The 13,418-nt window shown below is 38.8% G+C and overlaps 1 protein-coding gene across 1 annotated transcript in view; it reads right to left on the bottom strand.

Moving 5' to 3' along the window:
- ADGRG6 (adhesion G protein-coupled receptor G6) overlaps positions 1 to 13,418 on the bottom strand; it is a gene marked incomplete at its 3' end in the record, with an annotated part of 106,650 nt that overhangs the window by 4,545 nt on the left and 88,687 nt on the right. Inside the window, exons 18-23 of the mRNA XM_081998398.1 lie at positions 12,846 to 12,973; positions 11,190 to 11,458; positions 9,545 to 9,659; positions 7,413 to 7,696; positions 3,449 to 3,550; positions 390 to 542 (exon numbers count right to left, since the gene is read on the bottom strand). Coding sequence (XP_081854524.1) covers positions 390 to 542; positions 3,449 to 3,550; positions 7,413 to 7,696; positions 9,545 to 9,659; positions 11,190 to 11,458; positions 12,846 to 12,973 — 1,051 coding nt within the window. The remainder of the gene's footprint in view (positions 1 to 389; positions 543 to 3,448; positions 3,551 to 7,412; positions 7,697 to 9,544; positions 9,660 to 11,189; positions 11,459 to 12,845; positions 12,974 to 13,418) is intronic.

Here is a 13,418-nt window from a genome sequence, read left to right as displayed (position 1 = left end):
AAGACTTCACTCCTATTTCCAGCTGTGCTGCTAGCTTCATGTTACCTTGGGTAATGAACGTCATCTCTCTGTGCTTTGGCTACCCAGTGTTTACAGTGGGATAATAAGACTTACCTTCATTTAGCCAAAAAGGTGAAAGTCCTATAGAAAACTCAAGATTTGCTTTCATCAAGCCTACTTTGTTTAGTATGGGAACATACCAAGATCAGAACTATATATTGGATGTATTGTATATTAAGTTAAGATTCTTATTAAACAGTAACATATATTTTAAAAATACTGAAACTATACAAATTGGTGACATTAACCTCTGGGTAAAAATCCCTACTGTACCTTTAACATGAACCTACGTATTCACAGATGCACTGTGTTACAATGCAAGAACTCACCTGTATGGCTGTTTCGTTTGCAATATGTATTTGTTGTAGATTTTGATTTGGATGTTAAGTAGGTTGAATTGGAGCCGATGGAACTAGAGGATAAGGATTTCCCAAGATTATCAGAACTCTTCTTTATAATATTGGTTGCTGTTTTGCTCCAATCTAAAAATGATTGAAAAGTTTTACATAAATAATTACCATAGGTACTAAATGCCTAATTTATTCAATTATGAACATTTCAAGTATCAGATGCATTTCTTAATGTTGCTTATAACAAACAGCCTATCCTTTTCCTGTCAGGTTGCCTCTTTGATTCTTAAGAAACACAAGAATTATTCCAACTTGATTTACTTTGCTGTTTACCACAGTAGTTAGAATTGGTGTCTAAAGACACAGTGTCTAAAGTGTTAAAACACTCCAATAATCATTCGTCTGGATGGCAGAACTGTAAGTAAGACCCAGCTTTCTCAGACACAGGAGAGCAGTGAAGCTCTGTAGCAGTATAAGGATGCCAAAGTTTCATGACCTGAAGAAAGAAATCCAAAGGGATGGATAGGAAAGGGATGGATAGGACCATTTACAGTGATTTTATCGTTTGAGGGCTTGATCTGCTGAGGTAGGTACTCCATACTTGCAGAATTGCACTTGTTGTTATAGGTTTTAGCATATTGGTGCACTATTAGTAACAATGAATAATAATGGTTATTCAGTAGTTCACATTTTAAGAGTTTTGTCCGAACAATTAACACGATAAGCTCTTACACTGGAACAACTCCCAGAATTAAATTTAATAGAATCATAGAATCATGGAATAGTCTAGGTTGGAAGGGACCTTTAAAAGTCATCTAATCCAAGCCCCCTGCAATAAGCAGGGACATCTTCAACTACATCAGGTTGCTCAGAGCCCCGTCCAACCTGACCTTCAGTGTTTCCAAGGATGAGGCATCTACCACCTCTCTGGGCAACCTGTGCCAGTGTTTTACTACCCTCGTTGTGAAAAATTTCTTCCTTAGATCTAGTCTAAATCTGCCCTTTTTTAGTTTCAAAGCATTATCCCTTGTCCTATTGCTACAGGCCCTGCTAAAACGTCTGTCCTCATCTTTCTTATAAAGCCCCCTTTAAGTACTGGAAGGCTGCAATAAAGTGTCCCTAGAGCCTTCTCTTCTCCACGCTGAAGAACCCCAACTCTCTCAGCCTGTCCTCACAGGAGAGGTGTTCCAGCCTTCTGATCGTTTTTGTGGCCTCCTCTGGATGTGCTCCAACAGGTCCATGTCTTTCCTGTGCTAACAGCTTCAGAACTGGACGCAGTAACTAATACCAATAAACTTATTGCGAAAAAAATGACACTGAAAATCTCATCACAAGTGTCCCAATACCAGTAGAATAAATATATCTAACTACTTTTGTATCATATACTTGCAGGTAGGTACAGGTAGTTTCACACTTTAGTCATGTTCCTATTATTCACTGTACTGCAATGAAATTCACAAAATGGAAGAGAAGTCCAAACAAAACACACATGGGCCACTTTAGCCTTGATTTAAATCAGACAGATATTTTATCCTAAATCATTGCTGTAGGGTATAGGTTACTATTTCTCCGACCTAGCTATGGCAGTGTTGCAAGGCTTTGGCTTGTTTGTTTCTTTGCTTTATCATAGCATGCCCTAAAGTAGACTTCAGCTGGATAGGTATGCAAGTTCACTTTTGGCTTATATTTCACCGTTCTGCCTGAAAACTGTATCAGGATCATGGAGAATAAAACCAGCCAGTGGGGGTGGACTGGTTAATGCTAGGCGTAATGACAGCACATTAACTATACCACTGAAATACTCAGATCCTTCAGGTTTTTATTTCTATCATACTCAAAAGCTGCCCAACAGCAGCATCAAAATCTGGAAATAATTTGATCCATCTGTGTTTTCCAGTTGAGGAGTTACAGCATGAACCACATGGAAACTGAACAATCTGGATACCTGATCAGAATGAATACTCTTTTCCTAATTTGTATTAACTCTCTGAAATCATAAATCAGGTTTTCTTACTACAAAATGAAAGCATAAATGTTTTATAGCATACAATGAGAATGCATTCCCCAAACAAAACAGAGCAAGACAAAGCAAAAGTCTTGATGGCAAAGCAAGGTGCTTAAAACATTGAAACAAACCTTGGATGCCAAGAAAGGACGGACACAAGGGTATTTGGAGCACTGCTGTTATCCAGGATAGACTGCTTTACCTTACTTGGCAATGAGCTAATGCTACTTTACATCAACTGTAGATTTCAACCCTGGTCATTGAGCAAGAACAATATGAGCAAGAATTATGTGGTCCAAAATCATTACATCAGACAGCAAAGCAACATCCAGTTGCCTAAACACAGGAGTCTAATGCCATGTGAGATGGCCAAAGGTGGAGGAGACTACAAACGCTACAAACAGCGTCCCAAGTGTTGCACTTTTAAGTGTCCAAACCAACTGCTCTCCTTTCTCTCTGAGAGTTGCAGATAAAGATGAACTTCAATTCTAATCAGGCTTCTGCTAAAGAAATTTTCTATGTTTTTGAGTATCTAATGGTCTCTCTGAAGTATATGGTGAAAGACAGAACACTTTGAAAAGGCAAAGTTAAAAGCAAAAGAGGTCAGAATATTTCTAGCTGCCTTTTAAGAATTGATCCTACATCAACAGTACACAGAATTCTGTCAACATACTGTAATGTAGGAGAAAAGGAATAAGACTGGCTCTTGAATGACAGAGTAGTTTGAATCTCTGAAAATTTTTTTTTTTTTTAGGGTCCAAAAGGCCTTCCAAAACCATGCCTATAGTGCTACAAAATTTACCAGCTGCCTTCAGTGGAAAACCGAAAGAGAATACTTGAGAATTTTTATGAAGTGATATCTGAAAAGTCCCTTGGCAATTGTTAGTACTTAAGTGAACTGACAGCCTATGATTAACATATTTTTCCACATCTCTGGCTTACATTTGTATTAAAAATAACACAGCAAGCTTTTCACCTGGACTTTTATGGACTACTGCAGCATCTAAGGAGGGGAGCTGTGAACTGCTTTTACCTGAATTGTCTGCCAGTCGGAATCTGCCACAACAGAGATGTCTCCTCCATTGTTTCTGCACATTTTCTTTCATAGCGCAATGGAATACAAATATAAATAAACCTGCGACAAAAGCAAATAAACAGCAAATGAAGGTTGTATTTATAAATAAACAGATTAATTAAAATCTGCTAACAAAAGGTTATAAAGTATAAGCAGAGGAAAATAATCTTAAAGTTTTCTTACTGTCATCTATGCCTCATTTAAGAGGTATGGAAATTAGTTAAAGCTTTCCCACCCTCTAGCTACTATATAAGTGTCTGGAATATCAGAAGAGAGACAATAGGACCCCTTTCATTGTCACTGTTGATTTAGACCCAGCTCAGTGTGGATCTTTTATATGGTCTTTTTGGCTTCGAAGAAAGGAATTAACAGGTTTTGCCTTTGAACAAAATGAATATTTTGCACCCAACAGGACTCCAAGATCCAGACTGCAAAGTAAATACAGACATTATTATATTACCAAGAAGATATTTTACCTCCTCCTGTTCCATATTTACAGAATTGTGGTCTGTATTCTTTTAAAACCAGAAGTCTTGTGATTGGCACTAAAGAGTGCCCTCAAAATGCACAGTGGGATTTATGTACATCACATGCATGTAGTTGAAATGATTATGAAAACGGTAAGAACATGCTCACAAGTACTAATTAGGTGTCCAGCTACTTACTTCTGAAGAAAATTACCTGGTTTCTGTGTGCAATCACAATAAATGTGTTTAAGAATGTTTTTGTAGAGCTTGTTTTTCTCATGCAAATGCATAATCTTTATTTTCAAGACAGAAGATAAGCATCTACCATGTGGTAAAGAAGGTCTTAACTGGGCGTATGGTATGATTTCATCATTCTACGGAGATACTTTAGAGCTAAATATAGAAGTTGGAAATCTCAAATGCTCCTGGCGCTTCCCAGGCAGGCACTGGCTGTGGAATCTTCCGTCGTTCTCCGGGTTGGCCTGTTCTTGTTTTACTCTTATTCACTGGGAGAGAGCCAGCCTGGGGCTGAACACTTGATGGCAAAATCCCTCATGATTATATCTTAAACATGAATAAATGCTACATAATGTGGGCAAACCGGGTTAAGTGCCATCCTCTAAGACTGTTCCTTTATGACCATCATGAACAGCTCTGTATACTAATGCCTACTATGTTTCAGCTGGTAGAACACAATGGCAGGGTATAGCTTGGAAAAAAATGCTCTGGAGCATAACATTATCCTCTCCCCTCCAAAGTGCTGAGGTCTCATTTTGTATGAATGCTTGTCATTGAACTGGACTTGTATTTGCTTATAGCTGTCAGGACAGGCTGAGACCACTGAGATCAGTTAACTTTAGGAAAGGTTGTGTCATGAAACATATTTTTTGCAAAATTTTTCAAGAGCTGATGACGAAGAAAAAGGAGCAGCACAATTTAAGGAAGGCAAACATATCTTAGTGTATCCCATAAACAGGCTTCGTTGAATTATGGTTACTATGTTTGCGTTTAGTAAAATATTTCTGTGTGTGATTTGTTTTAAGCACAGAGTAATTCTAACGCAATCACTAGCAGCTCTTACAAGCTTAGAGTTATGCAGTTATTTGTGGTCCAAAGTACCACTTAGGATTTCTGCACAGCTACAAAGTTACTAAAATGATGCTTAATTAAATTGTGGTTAACATTTGGAACATTTAAAAGAAAATGTGTAGGTCTATAGTAATAGAAAACAAATGTACTGCATTAAGTACTTTGCCTTTGCCCTATCTGGGCTTGGTCTCTGAAATTTTTTTCTCTGCATTTCATTATTCATTAAGTTTACAATGTGCTTTAGTAATACAACTTTGGTTTTGCTTCCCAGAGCCAAATCAGACCCTAGGCTTGGCTCTAGCTTGGCTCTGACTTGAAAGTATTTGGCTTGCCCAGGCATATATATAAAATGAGCAGCCAAAAAAAGAGATGTTCCCAGATTTTTCACTCTGACTGTCAAAGAGGGAAAAATCATTTCCTATGTAGATGAAATAGCAAAGTACAGTAACACCAGTAGTTGCTGCAATTTACTTTTTCACTGCCAGTGCACAGAAAACTAGGTTGGTGGAGGCTGCTGGTATAGCTTAAAATACTGCTGCCGTTTTCAAAAACTTGCGAGATAGTAAACATGTTTCCTGAGGGCTCGATTGTTAAGTCATGCTAACACTGGTGAAAGACGTGCCATACCGAACTGCTTTTTCTGATAGGAAATGCTTCCACATACAAATCCCAAACTTCTCTTTGCTTTCATCCCCTTACTGCTACATGTACACTGCACCAGTCGCATGTGACTTTAAACATCCTCTTTCTGGCTTCTTTAGCTTTGCCTAGCTCTTTCTGACACAGAAATAAGCATTTTCAGATACGGGATTTTTATCTTCCTGTGCTTGATATGACAGGCCTGAATATACTGTGCCAACTTTGCTACCACAATCCGTGAAAAACCCATCGCTCTTCTTCTCTGCGCATTCGCTCCGCAGGTTTTTCAGTTTCATCTTCTGACTTAACTGCCTTTCAAATATTCATTTTCCATTGAACAGTGCTATTACCCCACAGAGGCTTAAGCAGTGGTGGTCAACCTCGTGTGCACTCTGCATGTACAAGCTTAACTGACTGCACTGGAAATTCTGGTTACAGACAATTTCTTGAATTTGATCCTTGGCATGTGTTTCAGAGATTTAATCTTTTTTCATGTTCTTCCCATACTTCTAATCTCTCTAGGCCCTTCTGAATTTCTAACACGGACACATTGCAGCAAATACTTCATTATGCTGCTAGGGGAGTATCAGAATCTGTCCTTTGGAAAAAAGTCTTAGGAAGAACACCACATCCAAACAATTTTTGCCATTTTGCCTAGCATTTTAGGTTGAAACTGAACCAAACCAAAAACCACAACATTATTCTCTTTCCACGAAAGCTCAATAAATCTTTTAGCACAGTAAATATGTCTCAACTGTAACAGATAAAATCCACACAGCATAACATTAAGTACTTTTTCCATAAAGGGAAGATATTTTGCTGACCCTGGGAAAATTTATTTTTTATCTCAATATATGTGTGGCATAACACATGCTCCTCCAGTGACATTCTTGGGGTTTTTTTTTGTTACGGTTTTTTTCAGGCAAATTTATTTTTCATATCAATATGTGTGTGGTATAACACATGTCCCTCCAATGACCTTCTTGGGTTTTTGTTTTTAGTTGTTCTTTATTAGTGGGTAGGGCAAGCAGAGGTGGGCATTCTTACTCCATTTGGTTTATATGCAAATTTCAGCTCTGGGATGAAATTCTTTTAAATGTCAGCTATATAATTCTCTTGTTTATAACTATTTGATTACAATTTACAGCATGTTTCAGAACGATGAACTACATTGGAAACGTAAAATATCCAAAACTTCAGTAAAGGAAACAAAAATAAGCTGACTATAACAGTCGCTGCTTTTTCCTTAAAGAACCAAAGAATATGCCATAACTCTGTGCTATCTCTCCGCACTGAAACAGGATTGAATTTTGTTTTACGAGCTTCTTCTACCTTAATAAAATAGTTATGTGCTTTACAGATTTCCTACAGGAATAAATTAAGGAAAGAGGCTTCCTATATTTGTTATAATCAGTGAAAGGAAATGTTGAGGGTCATACAGCATCTATCTCAACAGAGATCACTGCAGACTGTTAGCTCGGAATAGCACTATTTATAATACAGTGTATTTTATGAAAAAGACCTTAAAACATTAATTAACTAAGATATTCAACCGATATGTAGTTGGTATCACTATTCCACATAAGGGAAAACCAATGATGGTTTAGTACCAAGGAGAAATCTAGAGAGCTTGGATCTGAATTCCCTAGCCAAATCACCGGACATAGTGTGTCCCAGAACAGCAACAGCTCAAATATTATTTGACACAGAACAGAAATTCAGCTTACCTTGCAATGAATTGAAAATGGAGAACAGGTACAGGAAAGGAAGAGTTAACGGACCCCAGGCAAAAAAGGCAAAGCCCCATGTCATGCCCAGGAGGAAGGTCAGGCTGACCACACTACGGAGGTTCCTTAGGATCTCTTCCTTCAGGCTCCGATTAGTTCTTTTGCCATTCCTCCCACAAATCTGCACCATCACCACAATAAACATGGCAATGTTCATCAGAAACATGATTCCAAAGTAACCGGCACAAGTGACATAAAAGACAACTTCATTCTTGATCCAGCAGCTGCAAAAGAATACAAAAATATAGTAGTTTTTAGATAGAGCAAACTATCCTCCAGTAATTTCTAAGATTACAAGGAAATCAATCTATGCCCGATTCCACCAATGCTATACTTTCAAATTAAACCTTTGTCCTTTTTCTTGTTGTAAATAGGATGAAGCCCAGTAGCATCTTAAGTGACTATGGCCCGCAGAAGTATCATGTCAGAAATCTGAGAGTTGTACCACATTTTAGTTAAAACTAATTAAAAATAAAATCTGACCTCAGATACAAGGGATGGGAACTGCAATCCCATCATGGAAAGTTTTGACTCAGTATGAGTAGCTTCACCACTTTCACCAGTGTGAAGCATAGGATGCTTTCGTACCAGAACGGGCAAATTTGGATCTTCAGTGACAAAATCTCAAGTTTCTGCCACTTGAGCTAAAGGAGAACTCCTACATGTCTGGGAAGAAGCAGGATGGGTACTCCTTTGAGGTAGCTGTTTGACAGTCAGATATGTGAGAGATCTAGCTTATTCCTCTAGCAGCCCTGACCCTCCTGCACTTGGGTGAGGGCAGCCCCAGGTATCAGTACAGGCTGGGGGATGAAGGGATTGAGAGCAGCCCTGCCGAGAAGGACTTGGGGGTACTGGTGGATGAGAAGCTGGACGTGAGCCAACAACGTGTGCTCACAGCCCAGAAGGCCAACCACATCCTGGGCTGCATCCAAAGCAGCGTGGCCAGCAGGTCGAGGGAGGTGATTCTGCCCCTCTACTCCACTCTGGTGAGACCCCACCTGGCGCCCTGCATCCAGCTCTGGAGCCCTCAGCACACGAGAGACATGGACCTGTTGGAGAGGGTCCAGAGGAGGCCACAAAAATGATCAGAGTGCTGGAACACCTCTCCTGTTAGGACAGGCTGAGAGAGTGGGGGTTGTTCAGTCTGTAGAAGAGAAGGTCCTGGGAGACCTTATTGCAGCCTGCCAGGGGGCTTATAAGAAAGATGGGGATAGATGTTTTAGCAGGGCCTAAGGCCGATAAGAGAAAGGGTAATGGTTTTAAACTAAAAGAGCGCAGATTTAGACTAGACCTAAGGAAGAAATTTTAACAATGAGGGATGGTGAAACACCGGCACAGGTTGCCCGGAGAGGTGATAGGTGCCCCATACCTGGAAACATTCCAGGTCAGGTTGGACGGGGCTCTGAGCAACCTGATCTAGCTGAAGATGTCCCTGGTCATTGCAGGGGGGTTGGACTAGAAGACTTCTAAATATCCCTTCCAGCCCAAACTATTCTATGATTCTATGAAATGGCCGGAATGCTTAACATAATACTTTAATAAAAACACAGAATTACATTTTTATTTATTGTGATGAAGCTTTGCCAGGCAAGGAACAAAAAAAGAGGTAACAGCCATATAAAAATTTTGGCATTTGGAGATTATTACCTGGACATCAAGAGAAGAACTTAGAAACCTATTGATATTGATCGTCAACCTACATTGATGAAAGGCTGGTTTATTTACAAAGGAGACTATTTTAATACTATTTCTTTCTTTGCTCTTACCTAGAATATATAGCTTTCATTTAAGATAAACCAAAACAGCTATGTTTATTTTATATTCATGACAAAACTTGTGAATTACTTTTTTGCCAGAGGAATGTTTGTATGTGGCATTGAGTAATGCAGATTTCCCTCCAATTTTTCTTATAGTCTTCTTCACACTTCTGATTCAAATAATTTAGAAGATTATTTTGCCCACTTTGCTTGTTTAATGCACCTCTGACTTTTCCAAAGCAATGTGACCAATGTTTTTTTTTTTTTCCCTAGGCTGTAAATGCTAAATAGTAAGAGATTAAGAGAAATACTCACAAGTCGTCTCCTCCTTGCCCATTAGCATCTTTGCCATATAACTCTTTGCCATAAATATGAGCTGCATTTTTATTAGCACTTGCTAAAACAATTGCTATCACCAGAGCTGGCAAACCTGTAAGACAAGAAAACTTGTAGTTTGCTTTCAAATCTCCTAAACTTCTAAAATCACCATGCAAAGCTGAATAGGGGTGTCTCCATCCTTATTGTTTTAGTATAGAGTATCCTGAGGTAGTTCTATGTCAGAAAACTGCACAGAGAATTAGAAGGAAACAATTTTTCCAATAGTACGAATGTATAAAACTTTCAAAGCACTTAATGGGCATTAATGAATACGCCTCATAATGTTCTCTAAGGTAGAAAATGTTATTTTATTATGCGATATGGAAACTAAATTAAAATAATCTCCCTCAATTACCCAAAGTTAAATTTGCAGTTGCACACAGGCTCTCATAATATAGTGAGAAGAAGATTAACAAACTATTACAGAAATGAGATCTAGTGGAGGGATGGTACTGGGAGTTTTTTGAGGGATTTTTTTTCAGAGATGCTAATGTCCCTTGATTAGGCTGGGGATCTAGGAAACATGAATTTGAACCTGTAATTTCTCCACTGCTTCTCTCAATTGCAAATGTCTTCTCTTTTTCTACAGAAATATATAGCCTTTACTTAAATGTGTCCCACATAAAATGAAACAAACTATATGTTTTTAGTAATAAGGTACAGGGAATATTTTGGGAAAATAGACAACTATGTGGAAGAGAACTCTGTGCAGAGAGGTACAGCTCATACAAAAGAAATGTACGTTTCCTGACATGCCTTATTTACATGTGTTATCCTTGCTGTGACAAAACAGATTCAAAGGGGAAGAGGTTAATTTGCTTTTCCGACCACTCAGTCCTTGTCCTCTGCTGAGGTCTCCAAAGAGGATGCTAGTTGCCAATGGAAAGACATAAATTATCAGCTGGCATGAGGTCAGCGCTCTATCCATGAGGTTAATGGTTTTGTATTGTGTTGTATTATTTCAAACACAATATGTGCATTCAGGCAGAATTCCTGATCTAGAAAAAAACGAAGAATAAAAGCCTTGCTGCCTGAGCCTCGCAGTTATTTTTTGGTATTACATTTTCCGTTTCAGTCCTGCAGTGTACACTGCTTAAGGCAGGCAGGATCTCTCTGTGGTTTGAACACAGTGCTGAAGCTCAGGAAATTTTGACTGTTTCTGATTCGGCTGTAGGTTTTGTACTTGTTGGCAGGAAACTTTAAGCTGGACTGAAAGCTTTTTGAAAGTCAATGCGAAGATCCCATAGGCTTTGTAGTAACGGCAAGGGTTTCTGAATTCACTGTGTGCCACGGTTCTCCACCTCTGATAGGACACCCCTCTCCATTCTGGCCTCTCTGGAAAGTAAGACCAGTTTACCTGGTCTCTCCGCTCCTCCTTGTGCTGTGAGCTGCTCTGGGTGGGGAGTGCCAGCTGTGGTGTATTGCACAGAGTTATACGGGGCTGCGCGCCGGCACTGCCGCGGGGCGGGGAGGAGGAAACGCCACGCTGGTTTTGATTCTGCTCTGCGTTTGTGGTAGAGAGCTTTTACGTAGCATGGTTTCAAAACACAGGCTGTGCAAATACTGCACCTGCTGAACTCACCCCAGCCAATGATGCAAAACTTCAGTATGTATCGCCGTATATAGGTGTTGAACACTTTCACTAGAGCAATGTACATATGAACGGCTTCCAGTCCCATCCACGTAAAGGTGGCCAGAAGAAAAAAGTGCAAAAGTGCAGCTACAGCTATGCAGAGGCCATCTATGTCAAATGATGCAATCCAACCGTCAAGCAAGAAGATCAGGTTAAGAAAGAGCAGGGCTGTGCTCAAATTCATCAGGATTTTGGATGGATAATCTCTTCGCAACTTCCTAATGAGAGAAATATAGGTGCATATGAATAATTGGCTTCAATCACACAAGCAGCTTGCAGCAGCTGGGTTTACCAGTTTATAAGGTAAAACAAAGCACGGGGATCTCCTCCTAGCTGTAAGTTTTTGTGGCAATAAGGCATAGAGATGTGTCCTTTTGTGTGATACCATTGAAGGCTTCTGCTGTATGTGGTGTGGGAAAGCCAGCCCTTCTTTGGGTGCTTAATGAGCTAATTAACTGCCACGATATTTTAGCAACTGATTTATTATTAAAAATCTTTCAAATTAAATAGAATACAAGGTGTTTTGTACTTTAAATGAAAACTGAAAAAAATTAAAAGTTTCAAAATACAGCTGGCCAGAAGCTCATCTCTGATCATTTTATGTGTCAATCTTTGCTTAATTTTTGGAATACATTACCCAGTGCATGCTGTTGTTTCCTGGTTTGTGGTTTTGGGTTTTTTGTTTGTTTGTTTGTTCTTTAATAGGATCTTGGGAAAGCTAAAGGTCAAGTCAATTTTCTTTTTTAACTGATACACATTGAAATGTATGAACTGAGGGACAAGCCAATGACTTCTGCCATCTTGGACCAGAACATTATATGATAGGTAATGCAACAGGAATGCAATCGCTGGAGATATTTAGAACATGAAAACCCCTTCCCCCACCCCCCCCAGCAAACTATCCTTCTTTAGCAGCTACTCTGTCCTGTCCTGTTACAGGCAGAATGGTTCCTTTGTGTTGACATGACTTCATTTTCTCTTTTCACTGTTCACAGAACTGTATCACTTCAAAACTTTTGCATTCCCTTGAGTCACTTTCACATTTCAGTAGGGGTGCTGTTGAGATTGTTGTAACACTTCACAATTTATCTTCTTTTTACTTCTCTTCCCACTTACTTCTGAAGGGTTTTAGAACGCAATTGTTCTAGCTGGAAATTTCTCTTTTTATACTTAGGATTTGTTATGCTCACACAGGCAAGTTTTATTTTGTTTATAATACAAATACAGTATTTTGTACACTTATATATATATTTTTTATATATATTATATATATAGAGAGAGTATATATATAAAAAAATATATATATTATATACTTTTATATATATAATACAGTACTCCCAAAAGCGAGAATTTTGAGACACGTTAGCCTTGTTGCCCAGCCTGAGCAGCACACCACTTTGGAAACAGGAGGGAAGAGTCTGAACTTACATCCCATGAAAAAAATTTACACTTACAACATTTTGACCAGGATTTTGCAGTTGTTTTTTTTTTAACACAGATTTCCCTTCCTAGACAAATAAAACACAGCAACCATATAACTGATTTATGTTATGCATCAAATACAGGTACTTCCTTTGTGATGTTTTTCACAGAACTAATACTTACTCAAATGCAATATATGTCAGAAGGGTTGCAGCTGAAAATATAGCAGATATCCCACAGCCAATGTAAGTGATAAAGGTGAGGACCTTGGTATTCTGTAGGTCTATTTGTGTAACGGTTCTCTGAAGGTCCTACATGAGAGAGGAGAAAGAGGCATCTGTTATAGCAAACACTTTTTCCATGAGCACAACACTCTTTCTGGGCAATCAAGTAGAACTCAAAAGCCCTTTCGAAATACCACTATAACCCTGACATTAGGGTTCATGTTTACGGAATATACCTAGTCTATAGTCGTTACACCTCTCACTTCCTTCCCATAGCTCTTGAAAACATTGTGCTTTCAGTATTATAACTGCTGGGATCAGCAGATCGACAGAGCCTGATACTGATCCTTATAATTCAGTACCAGCAATTCAAATGTCCTTCTCTGGAAAAATCTCCCCTTTTCAAACTTTTTAGTTTGGCTGCTTTATAGACATGTCTCTTTAAGAGGATATTTATGCTGAATGTGTACTGAAAATGTAATTTAAAAAATATTCATACTGAAATGTGCAACATTCTGGGGAGTTTCTGACA

The sequence above is a fragment of the Phaethon aethereus genome (assembly GCF_964289735.1).
Source record: "Phaethon aethereus genome assembly, chromosome: 3".
Lineage (NCBI taxonomy): Eukaryota > Metazoa > Chordata > Aves > Phaethontiformes > Phaethontidae > Phaethon > Phaethon aethereus.
The sequence above is the reverse complement of the archived record's forward strand: the minus strand, read 5'-3'. Positions and strand labels throughout refer to the sequence as shown.